The sequence below is a fragment of the Ambystoma mexicanum genome, chromosome 3q, assembly GCF_040938575.1.
Source record: "Ambystoma mexicanum isolate Mex_15411 chromosome 3q, UKY_AmexF1_1, whole genome shotgun sequence".
Lineage (NCBI taxonomy): Eukaryota > Metazoa > Chordata > Amphibia > Caudata > Ambystomatidae > Ambystoma > Ambystoma mexicanum.
The window spans coordinates 753888854-753913605 of record NC_090926.1 but is presented as its reverse complement, the minus strand read 5'-3'; the positions used below and the strand labels follow the sequence as shown (position 1 = coordinate 753913605).

Genomic DNA, 24752 nt, shown 5'->3' with positions numbered 1-24752 from the left:
AGGCTAGTTGGGCTTTCTTAGCTATGTGTTTCTGGAAGGATAGCCTGCTGTAAATGGTGAAGCCTAAGGATTTTACTGATTTAGAGTTGTGGATCAAGTCCTTCTCGGGACATAACATTTAGCCATTGTTGGACAAATTGTTTTTGGCAGGCGGACCGATGAGGACGAATTTAGTCTTGGATGGGTTTAGTTTGAGGTAGGCAGTCGACATCCAGCGCTAGATGATGGCTAGGTAGTTGCAGAGATGAATGAGGTCCTGAACACCATTTGCTCTCATGTACAACTGAGTATCATCTGCATATTGGTGGATGGATATATTGGGATCTTTGAGGAGAGTGCCCAGAGGCTCCATGTAAATGTTAAACAGGATCAGTGAGAGGATGCAGACTTGGGGGACTGTGCTGGAGACCTGGAGTCGGCTAGAATGCAAGGAGTTCATCTGGACAGGCTGGCGTCTGTCTGAGAGGTAGGAGGTAAACCCATTGATGACGGTGCCAGAGAGTCCCATCCTGTCAGCAAGGAGATGCAGCAGTCGACCATGTCAAATGCAGCAGAGGACGGGGAGGCATGAGTCGCCCTTATCCATGATTTGGAGATCATCATCCACCACCTTGATGGTGGCTGTCTCGATACTATACTTTGGGCGGAACCCTGACTGAAAGTCATTTAGGAGGTGGAGTTGTTAGATTCTGGCGAGTAGTTGCGTAGTAACTACTTTTTCCAAGATTTTGCCAGTCTATGGGAGGTTTGTAATGGGCCTGCAGTTGGCCAGCTCGTCTAGATCTAGGGTTGTTTTTTTCAAAAGAAGTCATAAGAGACCATGCTGATGATGCGGAGGAGAGCATTAAGCGCCAGACCTGTCATTTGTTTAATGATGTCGGCTGGAATTATATCGGCATAAGAAGTAGGTTTGAGAAAGGCAATCATTTTAGGAGATCCGGGGGGAAAGAGGAACAAATTCGGTCCAGAGAAGTGTGCGTGCCAGGTGCAGGGGATGCTAATGCGGTGAGAGTTGATTCAATGGTCTCGTATTCTATAGAAAATGTGTTTATTCAGTCACATTTTTCATGGGTTGCTGGTACCTCTGGGTCAGGTGAGAGTTTGGCACAATGTTTTACTACTTCAAAGAGAACTTTTCTCCTGTGAGAGGCTGCCGCAATGGTCTCCGCACTTCTGTTGCTGGACGCTGGTGAGGAGTACGCAAACAGAGGTCTGATTAAATAGGTGGTGGGCAGAGCAACTGAGTGGCAGGGCCTGATAACGTGACCAGCAGCCTTCTTAATGCTGCCTCAATATGTAAATATTAACATTCTGCCGTTAACATAAACAGAGCTCAGTTCTGGAGAGGTGGGGAAAATCTCTAGCCTTTTAATGTATATTAGGTTTTTCAATTACATAGGATCAGGAAAGAGTAGCAGTAAGGGAAACAACCTGCAACCATTGACCCACGATGTGATCCCTGCACGGAGATCTTTAAGCTTTCACCAAAACAGCTTCCTTCAATGTATCAAAATTCTTGAGCACCTGTTTGCCCTCAGTCACAATGACATTTGTGGTTTCCATGTGATCATTAGTGGTTAGTACGTTCCTGCTCCATGTGGCCTTTGGCCACTTTTTCTACAGCGCTGAAATGCAAGGTTTGGGAGAGCTGGCACAGCTCAGACGAGGCAAGGATGTCTCATTACTGAAACTGCCGCCTCATTAGTTGCCCACATCAATAAAGCATGGGGGTGGAAGGACTGTGTGTCACAATTTAACTGCATCCCTTGGGATCATTGTTATCCATTGTGAGGAGATCTGTAGGCCGTTCAGTGAACGTCAAGCTCCTTCCAATCTTTGTATGCACGTTTTACCTTCTCTGCACAGGTCAGCTGCCAAGGATAACACATGTAAGGACTCCATGATGTCTCACATAAAAAATAACTTTGATTACTGAAACACATAATGCAGCGCAAAAGTGATTTAAAATTAAATCAAGAGTATAGAAACAAATCATAGTTTTGAAAGCATCATTCAACAGATCTCTCGCCAGTGTAGACAGTTGCCTTAACACCTACAAAATGGCTCCCACTGTAAGAAAGCTTTCACCCAGATACACCCATTCTGCTTCACTGAGCATCTGGTTGGCACTAGAGTCGCATGTATTTTCAAGAGCTCTGTCAGAGACCTCAAAAAACCCTTAGTTAGAATGCTTCTCTGTAGTTAGTTATACTTGGCAGAGCTACTTGCAAAGAAGATGCTGTAGTTGTGATGTTGACAGAACTTTGAAGTACACTAACAATTCATACCACTTAAAAACACAATGCGTATCCAAACATCTTTTTGCTTTCTTGGAAATGTTTCTAGGGCAAAGCGTCTTAAGTGGACTTATTATCAGAGGGCCCGGTGCCACTTGCTATCCAGCTAGTTCATATCATAGTGGACAGATAGGATCAGCTACTCATTTAGCAAGCTGTACTGCATCATTTTGCAGAGGGCACTTGTCCCGGCTGTGGTGTCGGGGAAGCCAGGAAAGGCATTGTGCAGGCACCGTCAGTAGAAGCCTCCTCAATCCCTTCCCATGAGACACCCCTTGAGCCAGGTAGGTGATTGGATAAGGTAAGTGGACCAATCCTAGGAGGGGATGGGGTATTTAAGTAGGTGGTATGTATGAGTGATGCAGTGTGGGTTAGTTGGGCGAGAACAGGAGGCTGTGGAGGACGTCTGAGAGAGCAAAGTAGGCAAAGGTGACAGGATTGCAGAGGCTTTTGGAGAGAGCGGGTCTGTGGAGTGTTTGTATGTGAGAGTGTAAGGAGTAGAGGTAGAGTAGGAGTACCAGAGTGGTAGTAGTAGCAGAGATAGTAGTAGTTGGGAATAGAGATAGTTGGTAGTGGGAGAAGCAAAGTAACAGTGAGAGAGAAGCAGTAATGATAGTAGTGAAGAATACAACTAGAGGGAGAAGAGTTAGTGGAATGGTAGCACTGATAACGAAGTGGGAATAGTTATTCGAGGTAGAGTAGTAAGTGAGAGAATACGAGTAGTGGTGGGAGCAGAGAGAAAGAAATTATTATGGAAGAATAGCAAGCGATAAGGAGATTGAGTGGGAGGAAAGGGGGAAGAAAAGATAACATTGGTGGTAGACTTAAGGCGGTAACTGACAGCAAGATCAGGAGTAAGACCAGATGTAAGATAGGGTGAAGGTGGAAAGGCGGAGTGAGACATTGGAGGGATAGTGACGTGGTGGGACGAGAAAATCGTTGGAACCCAGTGTAGTGAACAGTCAGGTAAGAACATGTGTGGAAGAAGGGAGAGTGACACGGGGTGAAGGCACCATCCCCAACACCCTAGAACATTAAAAGGGACTAGATAAGTATTTGTATTTTATTGAATTTATATAGCCTTTTAATCCATAGTGCTTTACATGAAAATAAAAAATACAAGCATAGAATGGCAATTGAATCACAACTAAAAAACAGTACAAGGAACAATTTACATTATTGCTGAGGTGAGGAGGGGGTGGAGAGGGACAGAGGTGTGAGGGAATGGGAGGTATGACGAAGTATAAGCAGAAGTAAGAGGGGAGGCTAGAAGGTGTGAGGAAGAAGAGAGGAAAGAATAAGACTAGATAAGAGCAGGAGGCAGGGTAGAAGGGAGTAGAGGGGAAGGAGAGGGCAACGAAGTACAGGAGTAAGAGGTGAGGCATGAGGCGGTGGGAGAAGTAGGAGAGGAAGCGAAGGATGTTAGGGAGGGGAATGGAAAAGATAGGATTTTAGAGAAGAGCGAAATGAAGGGTAGGAGGGAGAAGAGTGGATGGGGAGGGGGTTCCAGTGGAAGGGAGCGAGGAGTTGGAAAGAGCGGAAGTGGGAGGGGGCACAGGGTGGTGGAGGAGGAGAGAGTAGGAAAAGATTAGCAGAGCGGAGAGAACGAGAAGGGGTATAGAAAGTAAGAAGGGAGGAAAGGTAGGTGGGGCAAGACCACAGAGGGATTTGAAGACAAGACAGAGGAACTTGAATTTGAGCTGAGAGTGAAAAGAGCCAGCCTAGAGAGAAGAGGAGATGGAGTCAAGAGGTGAGAGGAGGGAAGTCCAAAGAAAAGGGAGGAACAGTAGAAAAGTCTGGAGAAAATGAGGGAGGTAATTAAGAGTTTAGTAGCGTGAAAGGTTAGGAGGGGCCGAATTTTACGAATGTTGTAAAGGGGAAAGCGACAAGACTTGGCAGTAAGTAGATAAGTGAAAGCTAGAAGGCCCTAGGGAGTCAGATAGCCACAGTCTTAGGGAGACATCAATAGAGTAAGACAGATGACGGACAGATAGGTGTCCCCATTGGTGAGAATCTAACATCCTTGTTAAGGACGCCTGGGCTATGGAGGGGGTAAACCGGCAGAAAGTAGGGAGCGAGGGACAGCCTAGCGCCAAACTTTCCCATAGAAACCCACAACCGTTCCATCTGTCTGTAATTTGGACTAAACCCCTTGGAACGTGTTCTGTGTCCCATGTGATTATTTGTGGTGGGCCACCCCTAGTCTTATTGTGCATCTACAATAAAGAATTGGTTACTGCATACTGAGATTGTCATTTGTACATGCTCTTCATCACAATTGTGATGTAGGCTCCCTGTCTACAAGGGCCTCCAATTCTTTCCAAATAACTACATTTCCAAAAAACAGAGCCAAAAGTGCAAGAACACCACATCCAAAAGGATATCAACTTGGTAAAAATTCTGCTCTAGTTTCATCTCCGGGAGTTTCCATATTTACAGCGCCAACTATCCCAGGCTTGAGGGGAGACTTCCAAGAATGGCAGCCCGTTCCAGGCATGGCAGCACAGGATCTCTAGTACACTGTTCACATTGTATATAAACACATTATTCCGCAGGGGCGGACTGTGTCCGCTTATTTAGACACCTCCACAGTATTATCAGGAATACTCTGCATCCACGTAACCCGCTCCATGTCGTTAAAGACCAAGCCTGCCATTAGGATTCCCATGGCAATTAATCAAGATGAATCACTTTCCTCTGAAAAAGCCACATGCAGCACATAACATGAAAAGCTGTAATCCCTGTTCACTAGTTAATGTTTTATTGTTTTGATCAGTGCAAAAAAGAAACAAAAACTCTGCCTGGTTAAGATGGAGGGGAGGATGAGTGGCAAGAAGCTGCATGCCTATCCCATTATATGGAAGCAGCAAATAGGTCTAGTGTGTCTATGTGGAAGGCACATTCTCGGTGTGAGAAAAGAAACCACAACATGGAACACACAGTAATCCAAAAGCAGTATTGGTTTAGCTTGGCATGCCTCCCATTCGTACACATTCACTTAAAGCAGACCTATAGTACAGTTGATTCAACTAGAGATGGGGTCCTTCCACCTGTCCATACCATGTTACAGTACAGCCCGGAAAAGTAATCCATAACAATGTAAAATTGCCAATATAGTTGGAGGCTGGTCATATGCAGCTAGCACGTTCACCCTTGCAGTAGGACACTCTTCTACTTTTATGTTCAACTTTTCCCAGAAGTCTTGACTCTGCATAAATGGCAGTCAGCAGGCCCTTAATATCATGTGAATGGCCTGATAAAGTCCTTTAGTCCAAAAGGAATGCATTTGCCACTTCCTTAAAAAACACAGGATCCCACCCACTACAACAGGACTCTCCTCTACTTTTTCCATTGCCCTGTCGACCTTGTTCAACAAGAAGCCCTGTATGATCGCATCAAGAGTTGCTGTTTTTCCACTATGGATGCAGTCTTGGGCTCAGTAGATGCCATAGGTGGGCTCCTCGCTGTCCCGGTACCTGTCAAGGTATCTTAGTGGTTGTCCATGAGGATACTTAACTTGAGGAGGGTGGTATTCGGGTGGATGTTCAAACTCAAAGATTGGCTCCTTCATATCTGTAAGAAGAGAAGACAAAGATGTTCAGAAGAAATATTTAATCTCCAAATGATTCAAAGTGATATATAACAAAAGGTGGCTTCAAAAGGCATGTCCCACACATAGTGCCTACAGATTGTGTAGAGTGCAGACCTCTCACCCTCATTTCCATCAGGTCAACATACAGACCCTTCCTGTTTGAAGGTAAGATTATTATCCGTCCATATACATAATATTGAGCTTGCGCAAATTAAGATGAGGCTGGTGGAGGGAGACCTTTACTTTTCCTAACTTATCCAAAGCCTTCACAAGTGAGCCATGTGACCACTGCCACTGATGCTCTTATAGTAAGAGGCTCCGACAAATTGGTTGGTATGAAAATCCTGAATGAGTGTCAGTGATTGCTTTGGCAATGTTACAAAGTAATTTCTTGCTTCTTTAACACCCCCATTTCGAATTCCTAATGTTGTCTTATTCCTACTACCAAACTATGCATTCTTACTCAACAGCTTTGCTTTAAACAAGCAATCTTCACTTTTTCATGATCGACCAGCCTCTCTCCTTGACTGAAGTCAGGGTTTCTTGTTAGGCATTGCTTTCAAGGTTCCACAAATCACTTATGACCCTACCAATGTTTCCTTGCTTGGCACTCCCTTGATCAATACATCCGATTCAATGCCACCTTAGCACCTCTATCTAAATTGTTGCAGTCCTATGCAGACTTGCTCAGTACACCCATTATCTATTAGTCTAAATCCAGGCTTTGCTCTGCGCACTTTCTCCAGTCCTCCAATTGCATGATCAATCAGTGTCTCTATTCCCCAATAGTCAAATCTCAGGCAAATCATTTTTAAGATTCCTCAAATCTGAATGCTTCCTTATCCAGCATCCCCTTTCTCGAATAATCAATTTCCATGTGTACTGGTTTTTAATCCCATTACCACCTTTGAATACTAAATTAGCGATGCTTACTCAGCAGCTTGTGGTAAATGTAGGTCACAGACTCTTCCCACTGACACTGGAAGAAGGCAAGGCCTGCCGGAGTCATGTCATCTTGGTGCTTTCTGTAAAAATCTAGCGTTTTGAATGTCCTCATCCGCAGGCTGTGACTGAAAGACAAATGCAAAAGAAAACAGTTGATCAGCTCAGTTAGAGGAGTAGCAGACTGAACTATATCAAAGGATTGTTAGTCAATCACACCAACTCTCACATGATTTGGATAGCTTAGCGAGTAAAGCATTTTCCACAAGACCTCTGTGTTCAAGACTCCGGTTTGCGTTCGGGCAAAGCAACTCAGCCTTTCTCCTTTCATCCTTCCAAGATCAAGAAATGGAACACCACTAAATGGATAACATCATCTATTCTAGCACTTAAAAGCAGGATATAAAAACTGGATATCTGATAGAGCATCTGATAAAGCCCCACACACATTTGTAAGCCATTTATCTTTTACATGAGTGGTGAGCAAGCCACTGATGTGACAACACCTAAATATCAACTCTCATATCCAAAGAGAGGACAGCATCAAACAACAAGAACAGTCTTACCCCAGCCATTCACATTAGGCTATATCCTTTACAGTAAAATTATTATTTCTCATTGATAATCACCAGTTCTGTACTAGGCATAACACTCTGCTCTAATTACATCCATAGTTGAAGTTTAGACATCTCTCAAAGAAATACTAATATGCCTGTGCTCTGATTAACTGCTGCACTTTGCAACTTTGAAACGTAGGCCTTTTCCCCACTATCGCATTTAGCCTGATTGTGCCAGATAGCCTTATTTCGCATTTAGCCTGATTGTGCCAGATAGCTATACTTCCATTTAGCCCGACTGTGTCAGCTATCCTTATTTCGCATTTAGCCTGATTGTGCCAGATTGCCATAATTCATTTAGAGAGGTCAGAATGTGAGAGGAGAGAGTGGAGTCGAAGATGACCCCTTAGTTTTTTGCCTTGCAGGTGGGTGCGGGTGCAGGGCCAAGGGAGGCCGGCCAGAGCGAAAGTGGAAAAGCGGGAGGAGGAGTCCCAATGATCTCAGTCTTACCATGACTGAATAGCGGACAGTCAGATATGAGCGAGGAGGCGGCGGCTGTGGGTAGCCTGAAAGACTTGCCTTCTGGACTGCAATCTCGAAGGATCGAACCACTTGGGCAGCAGCCTTAGGGGCTGGTTGATGCTCAGTGAGTAGTTGTACATTGATTCAAATCCGTTTTGGCATGTTTAATGTGCTCCTGTGGAGGGGTTTAAGTTTTTTCTAGATCGTTTTTGACCAGTGTGTGCTATTCTGGTGGGTTTCTCTTGTGTTTGTGGCTTCTTACCCTGTTTTTCTGAGCGGCCCTGCATCTACAGTGTGCAGTCTCTAGGGTGTAGTCCTTTGTCTTTGGCTTTCGCCCAGTCCCCGCCTCTCCCCCCCTTGTAATTGGTTAGAATAGTCAGGCCAGTCTCTGCCTTGCTCCTGGCAGCCATTTCCACTTGCCTTCTGGACTTTCCATTTCTCCCACGCACCCGTGTGTCCTCTCCCCTGCCCCTTGTCCGCGATTGGCTGTCTCCCTCCAGGAGGCAGGCTATTAACCACACCCCTTAGGGCAGTCCACTGCCCGTGCAGCCCCTTCGGCTAAGGACCCGCAAGGCAGCTCCCAAAGAAGCTGCTCCAGCCCGTGTTTGCCCATGTTAGCCTGTATTTATTTATTTTTTAAATTTATAAAGCACACTAGCAGCCCGGGAGCATCAAGGCGCTGGTCCAAGGAAATGTATTATTTACATGGTACAGAGATTGCTACTGGTTACAATAGGCGTAGCAGTTAAGAGCAGACAGTGCAGTACTTTCTTTTAGTTACATGAGTTATTTATGGAAGCAGTGAGCGGACAGTGATCACCCAGTCAGAGGGTGAGGGCAGGTTCATAAGAACAGCATGGTCTTCATTGCTTTGCGGAAGGCTAGGTGGGATGTTATTCCTCTGAGGTGAGGTGATAGGGAGTTCCAGTGGGAGGCAGCAATGAAGGGAAAGCTGGAGCCTCCGGCGTGTGTTCTGTGATGCCTGCAGCTGTCAGCCAGCAGCGAACGACGAGGCAGGAGACCAGCAATTGATGCTCCTCTGTAAATTGTCCAAACTCATCGAAAGTCATTCTAACCCCACCTGTTGAGTCCCATCACAGTAAGATTCAACCCTTAGCCAAATAGTGCCTTATGTAGTTTACCCACAATAGCCATATTCTGCATCTAGTTAGCCTGTGCCTCTTAGCCATATATTGCTCTAAAATAGACTATCCAAACCAGAGATATATTGTTCTCAGATAGCCCTAAGTCAAACATTGGGTTCAGTAGATTGTAGCCCAGCCACATGTGCCAGATAGCAGCCTCTCACATCTACCCTGACTGTCCCAGACTACCTGCCTGAGACAGATAGCGGTCTATCAGAATTGGCTCAACTGTGCCAATTAGCACTGTTTAGGAATTTAAAACAGTCTTTGATTATTACCAGCCTTTGTTACTGTTCCTACTGCTATTGTATTCACTGATGTCCCCCCTTATTAGGCCCCCTCTCCCTCGATCTAGGTGCTACTATTGCATAGGTGTCACATATCTAGAGGTTATTATTGCATTTACTGTTGTCACCCTGTGTTAGACCCTTTCTCCCTTTATCCAGGTTTCCCAAATCTAGGTGTCTTAGTTACTGCCTGCCATTCTGTAAAGAGTAGGCCTTTGTCCCGTTGTCTAGGTGACTCAAATCTAAGTGCTTTAATTACTGCCTGCCATTCCATGAAACCTAGCCCTCTCTCCCGTTATTTAGGTGTCTCAAATCTAGGTGTTTTTATTACTGCCTGCCGTTCTGTGAAGCCTAGGCCTTTCTCCTTTCGACGGAGTCAGGAATCGAGGGGTTTAATTATTGCTTGGCATTCGGCAAAACCTAGATCACTCTCCCACCCTCTGATATCCTAAAGCTAAGAGTAATATCTCATTGTAAAGCACCTGTGAAACCTAGGCTCCCCACTATCCTGTCACCTCATACCTCTGGGTATTCTATCAGTGCCTGCCTTAATTGAGTCTTGTAAACTCAATACCCAGACCAACTCCTACCACTGAAGACCAAAATGCCCCGCCGCAGAACTGGACGGTGCCTAAGAGAGCAGCAACATGGAACAACTAATACGGATACACAAAGTCAACCGCCTCCAGTAGAAGCTGCCCTAAATATAGAAGAAAACCCGACAAATAACAAAACCAGCAGAACAAACATTGTAAGAGAAAAATCCTTATACCTTACACCATACTTCGCAACAACCACAGAACCTAGATACTTAAACGACATTGACATCTCCAGACAAGCAAAGTATTCCCACGAACAATGGAAAAAAAGATGGGAGGACCCAAGGAGTGAATGGGATGATACCAATCCCCTTACTCCATATATCACAAAGGCACTACCGATATACACATAAAACCATAGGAGATGATAAAGCAGTAGAAGTCAACAACCCAACTATCTAAGAGACCAATTTACGGCAAAGCAGCCTCCACGGAACCTCAACCAACCGGCGTCAACACAAAAGCACTCCAATTAAACACCCACAAATCAAACAGGGAACAACTAAACTGAACCACACCTAAAAGATCCACTGCAATCTAATCAATGCAAGGTCAATGTCCAAACATGCCACCGAAATCTACGACCTATATTACGGAGGTATCGACATCCTATTCGTAACTGAAACATGGCTAGATGACAACTACAAGGTCCCTTTCAAAAACTGCCTGACTGATAACTTCAAGTGCGTCCAAGCAAACATAAAAAACAAAAATCGTGGTGGACTGGCAACAATCCACAAGGGAGCTAGAGAACTGCTAGCTCAAATAGACAACAAAACACCTAAGTATGCAGGAATAGCAAAAAAGGGTTTTTTAATTTACACTAACAGGGGAAAACAGTTTTACAAACTGCGCCGTGGCGCTGAAGGTATGCATTAATAAGCACATTTAGATCTGCATCTTTGTGAGTTAGTAGGCAGAGTGACAAACATTGTATATTTAATGTATTGTTTTAAATGGCAATACATTTAACATTGTCCTGGTGACCCTTTGTCACGCTTTTGGTTAGGGTAGCTATGACTCATCTCTCTTACTAAACCTCTCACCCTCTTGAGTCAAGCCCCCTTATAAAAAAAGAGGGTCCGCCCATTTATCTCTCTTCTTCAATAATCCACAAGGAACACCTGGAAATTAAACTGGAAGACACATTAAACATCGATAACTGTGAATCTCTAATCTTTCGCCCATCAACAAACCCAAGAACAAACCTGAAATTCATACTGGTATACATACCACCAACTTACGATGCAACCTTCGTAGATGCCTTCATGGAAGCAATCACCAACCTAGCCATCGAGCACAATCATCTGATTATCCTCAGTGACCTCAACATCTGGTTTGATGAAGAAACCACAACCACACCAAAAATCTATAGCCAGTCAATTATCAAAAACAACTTACATCAACTAGTCAAAGGAGCAACCCACGTGGCAGGACATAAACTAGACGCAATCTTCGCCAACAAAAAAAAAAAAACTCATTACCACAGCGCCACCAATTCAGATCCTCTGGAGCAAACACCTCATCATTCCCTTCGTAATCACACTGGCCACAACAATAATCAAGCAACAGGACAAGCCACTGATCATCATGAAAAGAAACTGGAGAACCATCAAAAACTGCAACTTAACTGAACTACTGGAAATCAGCAAACCATAAGCAACAACTATGGACGAAGTTGACATAGTTGACCTGGACAAAAAAATTAGAACTACTTCACAACTGGATCACGACAACAATACACGAGATCGCCAAAGAAAAACCTTTTACCCCATCACGCAAAAGAGCAACGGCAAAATGGTTTACTCCACTACTCGGCGCCATAAATGGAACTACCGAAAACTTGGAACTACAATGGAGGATCAAAAACGACTGTGAAAAGAAATTCAAATTCCAACAACATACCCGCTCATACAAAAAGCAAAAAAGGAAATACTACGACAACAGAATCTTCAAAGCACCAAACACCCAATAAGAACTCTTGAAAAAATTATAAACTAAATAAAAACCCACCTGGCTGCAACAACACTCCAATACCATTGACAAAACTATGCAATGACCTTGCAGACCATTTCAAAAACAAAATCATGACCATGCAACAGACCATACGACCGCAATATGTAACCCATTCACTCGTACGAGGAATGCCCAAACCAACTCCGAAGCTTCCCCCAAATATCAGTGGAGACATTCATGAAACTGGTAAACAAAAGCAACAAAAGCAGTTCCCCCACAAATCCCTGCCCCACAAACATATACAAATCAATCCTTCCCAAGAAACACCCATGGACTACTACAGAAACATCTTCAACCAATCAATCTCAACAGCGAAAGTGCCACAATCCTTCAAATCAGCAAAGATCAAGCTCAAGGATAGGATACAGCAGGAAACGTTGAGGACCTTTCCAATTAGACCTCCAACATCCCGTACCCAGCTGAATTGCTGGCAACATGCATTTATAGAACAACCCAAGAATTCATAGAAGAGCACCGCCTATTGGACCAGGCACAAGTAGGCTTTAGACCAATGAGAGGAACAGAAACAGCACTTCTCTCAATCTGGGATGCTCTAAAGGCAAACGCAGACTCGGACAAAAGATCCTTTCTAAAAAACAGAACAGAAACAACATGGATCAAACCTTTCAAATCCAACCCAAGAGAATCCTCACGCGGAGTACCATAAGGATAATCCTTCTCCCCCACTATTATTAAACATCTACCTGCCTCAACTAATGAAGTTCATTAGAAGACACGGCCTTACATGGCCTTACAACTACGTTGACGTCACACAAATAGTCTACAAAATAGAAGACACACAAGAAAAAAACACAACATTAGAGAACTGCCTGCATGAAATCTACAACTGGATGAACTCCAACTACCCCAAACTCAACTAAAAACGGAGGAGACAAGCACTGGTCAACAGAACTTGATACAACCCCAGCCCCATCATCGAGTGCCATCACTCCTCATTCCAGGGTGGGCAGGAGCCCAGCCCACTTAGCGCTGCAGGAGAAATCTGCATTTTCAGCATTCGGATCGTCGCAGATACAGGGTAAGCAGATCTAAATGCCCACCTGCCCGGCATCATTGCTCGCCCATCGGCTGCAAGAACCTCCGCCCTCCAGACTATTTTGAAAATGATTGGCGTCCCTTTCCATCCCACTGTGCCGCAGTGCAGTGTACAGACATGTGGTGCACTCGAAATGGCCGCCGCTATTGGTTGTTGACATGTCACCTAGCAACCATCATGAAGCCGATAGGGCCAACGCTGCTACATCTCGGGCCTAGCTCGCCGGAAGGTGCAAGCCGGCCCTCCCTCAAAGGCCTTCCATATAAAGGCAGACCGGTCAATGAAATACAGGAAACAGAACGAATTCAGACTCTGCCATTCTTTTATGAAAATAAACTCCATAGTGGCCCTTCACTAAGCCACAAAATCAAGTATGTGGGCTTATAATTAGGCCACTTTCCACTATTGGCAGTCTGTGTCTAGTTTCCTCCAGTATTTTTTCTTTTGTTCTAAGAAATTGATATTTGATTTTCTATTGCAGTTCGATTTTCACTAATTTTGAATTTATAGGTCATCACATTTATTTGTTTTTTGTATTATGTCTTTTACTGTTGATAAACTATTCTTGTTTTCCCTTTTTTTTCCTTGTGAAATAAATACCTAAAGAATGTTTTCACAAATTTGAGGCTGCCCTGATTGCTTTCAGAGAACCCTTTGTTAAAAAAATGTGTGATACCGTAGTGGTACGCCTAGAGAAACAATCCAAATGGAACCTATTGAGAATTGTATTCACAGCAGTACGGACTTTCTGGTTATAGTACCTCCATATAAAGGCACCCGCCTGTCTGTGCCTGTACGGGCCGATCGAGGCCGTAGGACGCTCGTGACAATATTACAGAGCCACGCAACCCTGCCTTCCATAGGGTAAGCTCTATTCAGTGTACTGCCTACCCACATAACGCCGGACGAAGGACCTGAGCTTAAATTTCATAAGGACACTTACAAAACCTTTGCCAAGTGTCCAGACCTGCCATTATCGACGCCGCACATATTTGTTCACTTTAGCTTACAGCGCATAGTGCTGTTCTCGTCAACTCTCTAGCAACCCAACTTGTGCTTCACTGGCGATGGTCCGCACCCTGGCCAACTACACCACACTCCTGCGTCTATAATGTATGAACTGTCTCATCTTCATATCCTAAAATTCTCATGAATGCCTCTTAAAATACCAGGCGAATAGTATTAATTTATGGAATGTATACTGTCAATTCCAAATTCAGCGTACTCTGTTGTGAATTGCTAGTTGGACCTTCAACCTCTGAGCCTTCAGTGTCTCGAAATTGCTGCCTCACTGTTGTGTGATCCATCGTTAAGTTACCACATAGATATATCCCGGAAGCAACCTGCTGTTTACTACTACTTCTGACATTATACTCGGCTGCTTCAAGCAGAGCACATCCTCAGGGGCACACTGTCCATTGCACGCAATTAGGTCTCTCAAATGGCCTGCACCTGCTCTCCTATTGCTACATAACCCGAAAATTGAATTGTTTTCTTACCTGTATCTTATAACATAACCTGGACCCATGGCCAATCTCATTTAATCATATCTGCGCGACCTAACTATCCTATTCATGGTATCGATTGCATTGCATGTTGTTAGACTGTTCCAAGACCTAAGGGCATACAGTTAATCTAAGCACATATCACCTATCGTGCTTCATATTTTACCTCTGTCCTTCGACCTGTCAGTCTAAAGTAACCAAAGCAAGCCACTTGTACCAACTTACTGTGATCCTACAATATACCCTACCTTGGGTGAAACTGCTTACCATTACCCTCTTTATATGTACCATTACACAAACCAATTTACATAGGGCGAGTGCCAGATCACTTAGCCACATGCCCAAATACCTCACCACCATGCCTGAGCTTACCCAAGACGATGGCTGGGTCCTTCCTCCATGACACTCACCAACAGGATCAAACCCACACCTTTCCTACCACCTCTGAAAATATCACACTTAACCCCACCAAAAAAGGGCTCTCCACAACCACAAGCTTTGAAGGTCTCCAATGAGCACATTCTATTATCAGACGCCGACCAATACTCTAGCCCTAGCACTCCCGACAGCTACCCAGTACCACCTAACAGACTACCTATCCTCCATTGCCCATGCCCAACCACAGCAAGGAATGCCAGGCTTGGCTCCAGACTAGAGAAAACCTATAAACTACCTCCAGTCTCCTCTACTAGAAACAGTCCCCTACAACAACTAAAGAAACTATCAACTAAAAACCTGAAGGCTCCTAAAAAACCCAAACCGTCACCAAACCTGCCTAACCCTCCAACCCACAATAATAGCCCCAGTGCTATTCGTGGTGCCTTAATTAATGCAAGATCCTTAGTAGCCCACGCAGCTGACATTGCTGATCTGATTATTGACAAAATAAAATTGGATTTCCTTGCAATCACTGAGACCTGGCTACACGCAGCAGCAGGCCCGTCTCTCCTCATTGCTACCTCAGACAACTACACGGTCCTCAGATCGGACAGAGAATGCACTAAAGGAGGTGGTATTGCCTTTATCGCTAAAGCCACATTAGGACTTAGACTCACACATCACGACCCAACTATGTCATACGAACTACTGACAGTGAAACTCCCCTTCACCTCTGAGGACTATAACAATGCATCTAATCTATAGAACCCCAGGACCCTTAGGCTCCTTTGAAGAAGAAGTTTGCACATTACTCTCCTCCAACACTAAGCCCTCCTTGCAAATCCTCCTACAGGGCGACTTCAATTTAGGATTTGACGACCACACTGATCAATCCGCATCCCAACTCTTTGTCCGAATTAGGATTCACTCAAAGAGCCCTCCGACCCACACATAATAAAGGAAGAATCCTAGATTGGGTAGTGGACCATTACTTCGATCGAACCACTATCCTGGATCGACCACTCTCTACTATCATTCACTCTGCAAGACTGCCTACTCCCCACCAGGAAAAATACTTCTGCTCCTTCCATTCCTACCAGAAACAAGAAACAACGGTAGAGAATCCCAAACCTTTTCTCCAACCTCTGCTGAAACCGATACCCACCTCCTCTGACCCAGCAGACCTAGTGGAGCTCTATAACAAAACCATTACCACAGCCTTAGACTCTATTGCACTGTTAAAAATGCGCAAAAGTAAACCCAGTGCCCACTTGAATTCATGGTTTACCCCTAAACTTAAAAGACTTAAGAAATGAAAAAAGAAATGCCAAACTACTTGGAAAAACAATCCTTCCATAGCCAACAAAGACAACCTTCTAAAAATCACTGCCAACTACAAAGAAGAAATTCTCCTGGCAAAACAATACCTATAACGACAGGATAGATAAAGCTAGCTCGAGTAACAGAGAACTTTTTTACTATCCTAAGAGAACTGGAATCTCCCACCCCTCCCTCAGATAATTGCATCAAGGACCACAAATGGTACACTAAAATTCAAGATGCCCTTGCAAATAAAATCAAGATGCTCCAAAACAAAATTGCTGATAAAAAAAACTCAACGTGACTCCTCCAGAGAATTTTCAGAAACAAAGTTCGACTCTCCCTAAACCAACTCAACGATTCAAATTCTCCTCAATATCTCCCCAAGAAGTACAAAAAATAATAGCTTCGCTCAAACCTTCCAACTGCCAAGGCGATGCCTGCCAGCGATGGTTATAAAGGAAGCAGCCAGTATTCTCGCTCTCTTTATCACCTTGTTAATCAATGCCTCCTTCCGGACATGTACCGTCCCCACCAACCTGAAAAATTCCTGGGTGCTCCCCCACTGCTAAAAAAAACCTGGACTGGACCCGCGCATAACCACCAATTTTAGACCAATTACAAATGTCCCCTTCTTATTAAAGATTGACAAAGCAGCATATAATCAAATACAAAACTACCTGGAGACCAATAAACTACTTGCCCTCCGTCAATCTGGCTTCAGGCCCCAGCACGGCACAGAAACAGCCCTGATAGACCTAAAAGATCCAGATGGACGCCCTCTTGCTTCTGTTGGATTTGTCCGCCGCCTTTGACCTGGTTGATCACAAGGTACTGTGTAAGCATCTTTCCACAGCGGCCCACTTTTCTACAGAAGCAACAGCATGGATAAACTCCTTCTTAAATAATAGGTCTATGAGAGTCTTCTCCATATCGGCAGCAGTTGACCCTATTCCGATATCCTGTGGGGTCCCACAAGGATCGTGTGCATCACCTACCATGTATAATGTGTTCACCAAACCATTATTTGATCAACTGGACCATCTGGATGTCACGCTTTCTTTCCACAAAAAGCTGCATCACCTTGACTAGAGCCCTAGCATTATCTAAAATCTATTACTGCAATGCATTATACCTAGGTGCTAATACATCATCAAGAAACTTCAGACCTTGCAGAATAATGCACTCAGAACTGCACTGAGCCTACCTCGCAGACAACACATCTTTGCTATTAGACGTGACAATAATTGGTTATCCATCAAGGGAAGAATACAGCTGAAAACAGCTTCCCTGACCTTTAAATGCCTCAATAACTCAGCCCCACAATATCTTACTGATAAATTCACAAGATACCATTGTGCCCGACCCACCAGATCATCTAATTCAACCTGCCTACAAGTGCCTAGGTACAAACTTAAAAAAGCAGGCAACACTAGCTTCCCACTGATGGCCACCCAACTCTGGAACTCACTACCTACCACATTAAGATATTCAGGAGATATGAAAAGCTGGCTTATCGACAATGATGAGCCATACTAGCCCATGTCAGCCATCCTTAACCTGAACCATGTACAACACTCAGTTAAATTCTCCAGACCGACTAACTGTATACCTTGACATTGTCTGCTCAACTATTGTCTTAGAGTGAAAATATTGTTATCTATAGTCCTGTGTCGCTTCAAACACCACTGTACTCCTATCCATTGTATCCTAATGTGCATCACCATTACCTGTATTACCAACTATATTTTTTTCATGTGTAACTATGAATCTGCATTTCCTTGTACTGCGCGGCCAGATACCTCCGGGTGAGGCGCACATTATAAATAAACAAACAAACAAACAAAACACCTGCGAGTCCCGATGGACAAGGAACTTACTCTAGAGCCACAAGTAAACGCTCTAAACAAGAAATGCTTTTTCCTGCAAGCAGTAAAAAGGATCCTATCATTCGCCAACAAAACACTCACCGTCATCGCTCTCGTCAGGTCCAGAGTAGACTACGTCAATAACCTATATCTGGGCATGCTAGAACGACAAATAAAAAAACACCAACGCATACGAGGACGACATAGCTCAACTCCTCTCCACCAATACCAAGACCAGCACCCACACCCTACTTCTCGGAGACTTCAATCTGGGCTTCCATGACCCCAAAGACAACCACGCCGTGGCCCTAGCCAACACCATATCAGCATTAACATACTCCCAACGCATACACAACCCCACCCACACCAAAGGCCACACCCACGACTGGCTATTGGCCCTCAACTATAACACTAACATCACTTCTAACTCCCGCTGCCCCTGGTCGGACCATCATATAATCACATTCAACATAGACAAGAACGCAGGAGTGGACCCCATTCCACCTCAAGCTCCCGCTGCACTATCTAGAAATGTACGTAGTATCACAGCCAATATCCTCCCCTTGCTCCACCCCATCACAGTACTCCACGACCTGCAAACTAAAGACCAGAGAGATTTAGTGAACCTCTATAATCTAACTCTCCAAACAGCTATTGACAATGTAGCGCCTCTTACCCTACGCAGAGCTACATTTGTCCACCTCAACACCTAGTACACACCCAACCTGAAAGCCCTTCGCAATACGAAAAGAGCGGCTGAATCCAATTGGAAAAAAGTTCCAACGCTACAGAACAAAAGCCTCAAAAAACTACAAACAGGCAATCCTTCACACTAAAAGCACAACGTACAGTAAGAGAATCCAAACGCTAAATCAGAATCCAAAGAACTCTTCGTCATCTTGAGAGAACTTGAGTTCCCCAGTTACACTGCAAGATAGTTATATCAAAGAGGAGAGCTGGTGTTCTGGTATTCAAAAAGCCCTAAAACAAAATCACTGTCCTGCGAACCAAAATTGAAACCAAAAAAAATCTGTCTCAAACCTGCTCAACCGACACCTTGCCTCATCACTTACAAAGCAGACATGCTATTCGAATTTTCACCAATCTCAAACAGAGAAACTGAAATAAATCATCTCCAGCCTCAAACCGTCAAGATCTCAGGGCGACATCTGCCGGGCCTCACTGATCAAAGACTGCACATCTGAACTGACCCTCTACATCACTAGATTAATTAATGCATCCCTGGAAAGCAGCTCTGGACCATCCAATCTTAAAGATGCCTGGGTCCTCCCACTCTTAAATAAATAAAAAATAAATAAAAACGAATCTATACCGCAATACACAGATTAATTACAGACCTATAACCCCAGTACCCTTCTCTTAGAAATTCTGGATAGAGCAGCTTACCTCCAGATTCAAAACCTTTTGGAAACCAACAATCTTCTGGGCACTCGACGGTCTGGCTTCCGCCCAAGACATGGGACAGAAACAGCTCTACTTGACCGTAAAATACAAATGGATGAGCTAAAAGACAATGGTAACCTAGCGCTCCTCCTCTTATTAGATCTCTCTGCAGCATTCGAACTAGTCAATCACAATATATTATGCAACCACCTAGCCTCAGCAGCCCACTTCTCACCTAAAGCAATCCATTGGATAAAATCATTCCTTACGATAGAATCATGGGTTTTCTCACTGCTCTCAGCAGCTGCACCTGCCCAGGTTACTTGCAGAGTACCCCAAGGCTCCTGCGCCACCCCAACTTTATACATATACGAAGCCTCCATTTGATCAACTTGACGAATTGGGTGTCACTTACACACTAATTATGCAGATGACACCCAAATCCTCATACCCATCACCGGCTACCATGACACTGATTCTGAATCGCTGAATAAAATCTATCAAACCAGCCAAGCCAGGATGGCCCTACATGGGTTATGCCTTAACGATAAGACAAAACTCCTCCTCATAGGTTCCCAGCACTGACTCAACAAACTATCAAACTCTTTCGAATCACGAATCATTCAACATAGATGGCAACATTATCAAGGTATACTTTGACTCATCCTTAACCTTAACTCGACAAGTCAACGCAACTGCTGCAGCTTACACATCTAAGCTCATTACTGCCTGTAGACCATTCTTGTCAACCGGCAGCTGTTATATCCTAGTTAGAGCCCTCATATTAACTAGATTAGGTTATTGCAACGCTTTGTATGCGGGCACTACAGTCCAGAATATCAACAAACTTCAAGTGATCCAAAACAACGCATTAAGAGCAGCCTTAAACATACCTAAAAGAATCTTACATTTCAGCGACCAGAAGGAACACACATTGGCTACCTATCCTTCAGCGCATCCAATTTAAAACACTTGCCTTGACACACAAATGTATACACAAGCAAGCACCGAAATATCTCAGATAAATTCACATCCAATCACTCCATACTTTCAGCCTAGACGCACTTCCTTGCCACACCACGATTCAAATGTCAGGCCAGTGGAAGTAGCTTCCCAGTGGTGGCTGCCAAACAGTGGAACAAACTACCAGCAACATTGAGATCCGAAAGTTCCTAATGGGCTTTCCGTAAACATCACAAAACATGACTCTTTACTCAGGAACTAGCTAAATAACATCTATGTTTGTTTGTTTGTTTATTTATATTGCGCACCAGACCCAAGGGTATTCGGGCGCAAAGGCAGAAAGAGGGTTGTTTAACTTAGGTTACATGTTACAAATAAACAGGGGTACAGCTACGGTTACAATGCTGTAGACATGTAGTGTCAAAAAATCAGTGCGTTAACAAGAATGCAGATGTGACAGATAAATAGAGCAGAGCAAATATACAAATTATACATGAGATCCCAAATGACAGTAGGGCGAAGTTAGGCATTATGATCTTTTAGCCATTGGATCAGATTGGATCTGAATTGCTGGTAAGGGAGATCTTCCCTTAGAGAAGTTGGAAGAGAGTTCCACAGTTGTGCCGCTTTAACAGCGAAGCTACTCCCGCCAGATTTAGTAAGTTTGAATCTGGATACTAACAAAAGGTTAGAGTTAGCTTTTCGTAAGGGGCAAGATGCTGTTTGTCTGGTGAATCTATCTATAAGGTATTGCGGGGCTGCATGGTTGAGGCATTTGTGTGTAAGGGAGGCTGTTTTGAGGAGGATTTTGTCTTAAGTGGAAAGCCAGTTGGTAGATCTCCTAAGGTCTGATATGTGGGCATTTTTAGGGAAGTTTAGGGCTGCTCTCAGGGCATTATTTTGAAGTGTCTAAATTTTGGAGGTGATGTATTTATTACTGCCTATGTAGAGGGCGTTGCAGTAATCTAGTTTCGACAGGCTTAATGCCCTTGCCAGAATGACGCAATTATTAGGTGAGAGGAAGGGCTTGGCTGCTCTAATTAGCTTGCAGGTGTAGGAGGTGGCTGAAACCATGGAATTCACTTGTTTACCAAAGGTAAGCGTGGAGTCTATATAAAAACGGAGGGTTTTAACTACTTTGGCTACAGTAATGATGTTATTGTCAATTATGAAGAAGTCATAGTTGGGGCCCAGTTTTTTGATGTTGGAAGAAGTGCCTAGAATGAGGAGTTCGGTTTTGTCATCATTCAGGCATAGACCGTGGGCGGCCATCCATGCCTGGATGATGAGGAAGACTCTATTCACAAAGGCCAAATTCTTGTCATAATCTCCCGTCAACGGGATGAGTATCTGTGTATCGTCTGCATAGTTGGTGTAGGTGATACCAAGACGGTCTAGATCATCGAAAAGGAGCTCTGTGAAGATATTATAGAGGGTGGGAGATACGCAGGATCCTTGGGGTACGCCGCAAGTAATGGGTGCGGGGTCAGCAGCTGCTAGAGGATAGAGGACTCGCATTGACCTGTTATCTAAGAAAGACTGGATCCATGCGACTGCTTCCTGGGAGAAGCAGGCTGCCGTGACCAGATGATTGCATAGTATTGTATGGTCTACCAGATCGAATGCGGCAGAGAGGTCCAGGAGTAGTAAGAGTGAAGTCGTGCCTTTATCTCTTAGTGTGTCTATTTGTGCCTTAAGGTCTAGGAGTGCAGTCTCGGTGCCATGCTGTGGTCTGAAGCCGGACTGTCGAACTCCTAGGAGGTGGTTTAGTTCCAGGTGGTGCTGAATTTGTTGGTAAGCTACTTTGTCTAGGATTTTCAGTAGGAACAGCACAGTGGTTATGGGGCGGTAATTGGTTGGGATGGAGGGGTCCAAGGTTTGCTTTTTGAGGAGGAGGAGGAGGAGGACCCAGGAATGTTTCAGGTTGCTGGGTATGGTACCTGATGTGAAAGAGGCATTTATAAGTTTAGTAATGAAATGTGAGAGTTCACGGCCGGCGTCTTTTATAATTTGGGCTGGACATGGGTCGCCCTGGCAATTAGAGGGTTTGAGGGTGAGGATGACTTTCTCGACTTCTTTGGTGGAGACTTTGCGAAAGTAGAAGGGGGGGGGTGTCCATAGGTTTCAGAGTCGGTAATGGGTTAGTGGTAGCCTTGGAGGGGGGGCCTATGTTAACAGTGTTTGGGGTAGTTATGGATGCTTTTTTGTTGTTGATCTTCGCCTGAAGCTTTGTTATTTTGTTGGCAAGGGCATTTTGTATGCCTGTGCACCAGTTCTTGTCCTTGAGGCAGGAGTCGGGCGCTTGGGTGGGGGATTCTACTTCCTTCAGGATGGCGAACAATTCTTTTGTGTTGGATTTGGCTTGAGTGATACGGGTGTTGTAGGAGGTTTGTTTCACCAAGATGATTTCTTTTTTGTAGAGGGTGGCTAATTTCTTCAGGTTGTTTTTGGTGGTGTCTGAGGGGTCTGATCGCCAGGTTTTTTCGCTTAGGCGTTTCTTTTGTCTGATGTCTTTCAGTAAGGGTGTGAACCAGGTATTTTGGTGTTGGCGGGGTTTGCTCTTCCCAATTTTCAGTGGTGCGATAGTGTCCTGAGAGGCGAGCATCACTTCATTGTGTTTTACTACCATGGAGGCTGGGTCAGACTGATCTGAAATGGAATTTAAGGTGGGGAGAATGAGGGGGATAAGATTTTCGGGGTAATATTTTTTTTGTTTCTAGTAGGTGCAGTGGGGGCTAGGGTACTGTTCATAGGTGTGGTGGCTTCTAAGGTAAGGGATACCATGTAGTGGTTGAACCATAGCTGAGGCATTATAGAGGTGATAGTAGTTGGGCAGTTATGTTCGGCAATCCAATCGAGGGTCCTTCCTTTGATATGTGTGGGATCTGTGATCTTTTGGGAGAATCCTAGTTCCTCCAGGGTGTTGTTAATTTGTATGGCATTGGGGTCACGTGGGTCATTGAATCCAAGGTTGAAGTCGCCTAGGATGAGGCTTTGAGTGGAGTTTTTTAAATTGTCAGAAAATAGGTTCGTGAGATCTTCCTCAAAGGAGCCTATGGGGCCTGGTGGTCGATAAATCAGGTGGATAATGATGGTTTGATTGTTGGCAATGGTGAGTTTAGCTGTGAGGGATTCGCAGGAATTGGTTTTATAGGGTGAGGACAGTCGGGTTAGGTTGTTTTTGACAATTATAGCCAGGCCGCCACCTCTAGACGTGGTGCTATCCATGTGCATAAGAGTGTAATTGTCTGGGATAGCTAACATAATGGCTGGTCCTGCTGCGGGATGGAGCCAGGATTCCGTGATGGCCAAGAAATCCAAGTTCTCATTTTGGATTGTGTCCACTATTTTGGTGGCATGGGCTACCATACAGCGGGCGTTTAATAAGGCGCCTTTTATTCCAGGTAGGGCGGGTGGGGCAGAAGGCGGTTGGGCTTTGTGTTGTCATTTAGGGGAGGAGGAATCTCTAAAGATTCGACTGTTGAGTTGTAGCCGGTGTTGGTTATGTGTAGTGAATTGTTGGAGGTAAGCAGGGGGTGCTTGTTGCGATTAAAGGCGGGTTGGGCAATGGCTAAAGGGTCATCGATTCTTGGAAGTCTGGCGCGGAGTCTAAGGTTACGCTGTTGGAGGCTGCATGGTTTAATGGCCATGTTGGTTTACTCTGGCTGTACATTACCATGATGCAACTGATTCTGTGGTTGAACTAGGTTCATGTTGTGAAGGGTGGTCATCCAATTGTGGCCAATGGTGGTCAAGTGGAGGATGGTTCTGAGTAGAACTGTGTAGAGTAGTGGTAGATACATAATAGTGGGCTAGTGTAGGTCTAGCAACCTAAGCGCACATTACTAAAACCGGCACGCTAGATGCCTGTTTTCACCCCACTCTCTTTCACTGCACCCTTTACCACTGTAGATACCTTATTATTGCTTTGCATTGTACCGCATCAATGACTAGATTCTACTTGCTTCACCTTAGTAACTTGCTACTTGCAACTTTACACTTCATAATCACAAAGCAATGTAATGTATCGATTCAAAGATTAGAATAACCGGACTTGTCATGATCACTTAGTATTGTACTGCATTAACAACGAGAACTCATGTAACCTTGTAACCACTGCGTCTAGAACACTTATGTAACATCTTAACCATCGCAACCTGCCCTGCAAATTTGTAACATTTGCGACTATAACTCATGCGACTTTGTATCCATTGCAACTCACTCTGCTTGTTGTCCGTCAAGAAAAGCGCCTAGATGCCTTCAGGCTTGGTCCGTTATACAAATTACTAATAAATACAAA

General features: G+C 44.4%; 1 protein-coding gene across 2 annotated transcripts in view; it reads right to left on the bottom strand.

Moving 5' to 3' along the window:
- Window positions 1-3346: 3346 nt before the first annotated feature.
- MRPL38 (mitochondrial ribosomal protein L38) overlaps window positions 3347-24752 on the bottom strand; it is a 220218-nt gene continuing 198812 nt past the window's right edge. The window contains exons 8-9 of one of the 2 annotated variants that reach the window (XM_069654736.1): window positions 6823-6959; window positions 3347-5870 (exon numbers count right to left, since the gene is read on the bottom strand). In XM_069654736.1, the coding sequence (XP_069510837.1) occupies window positions 5734-5870; window positions 6823-6959 (274 nt within the window). In that variant the 3' untranslated portion in view covers window positions 3347-5733. The remainder of the gene's footprint in view (window positions 5871-6822; window positions 6960-24752) is intronic. The other variant, XM_069654737.1, reaches the window with a different exon arrangement.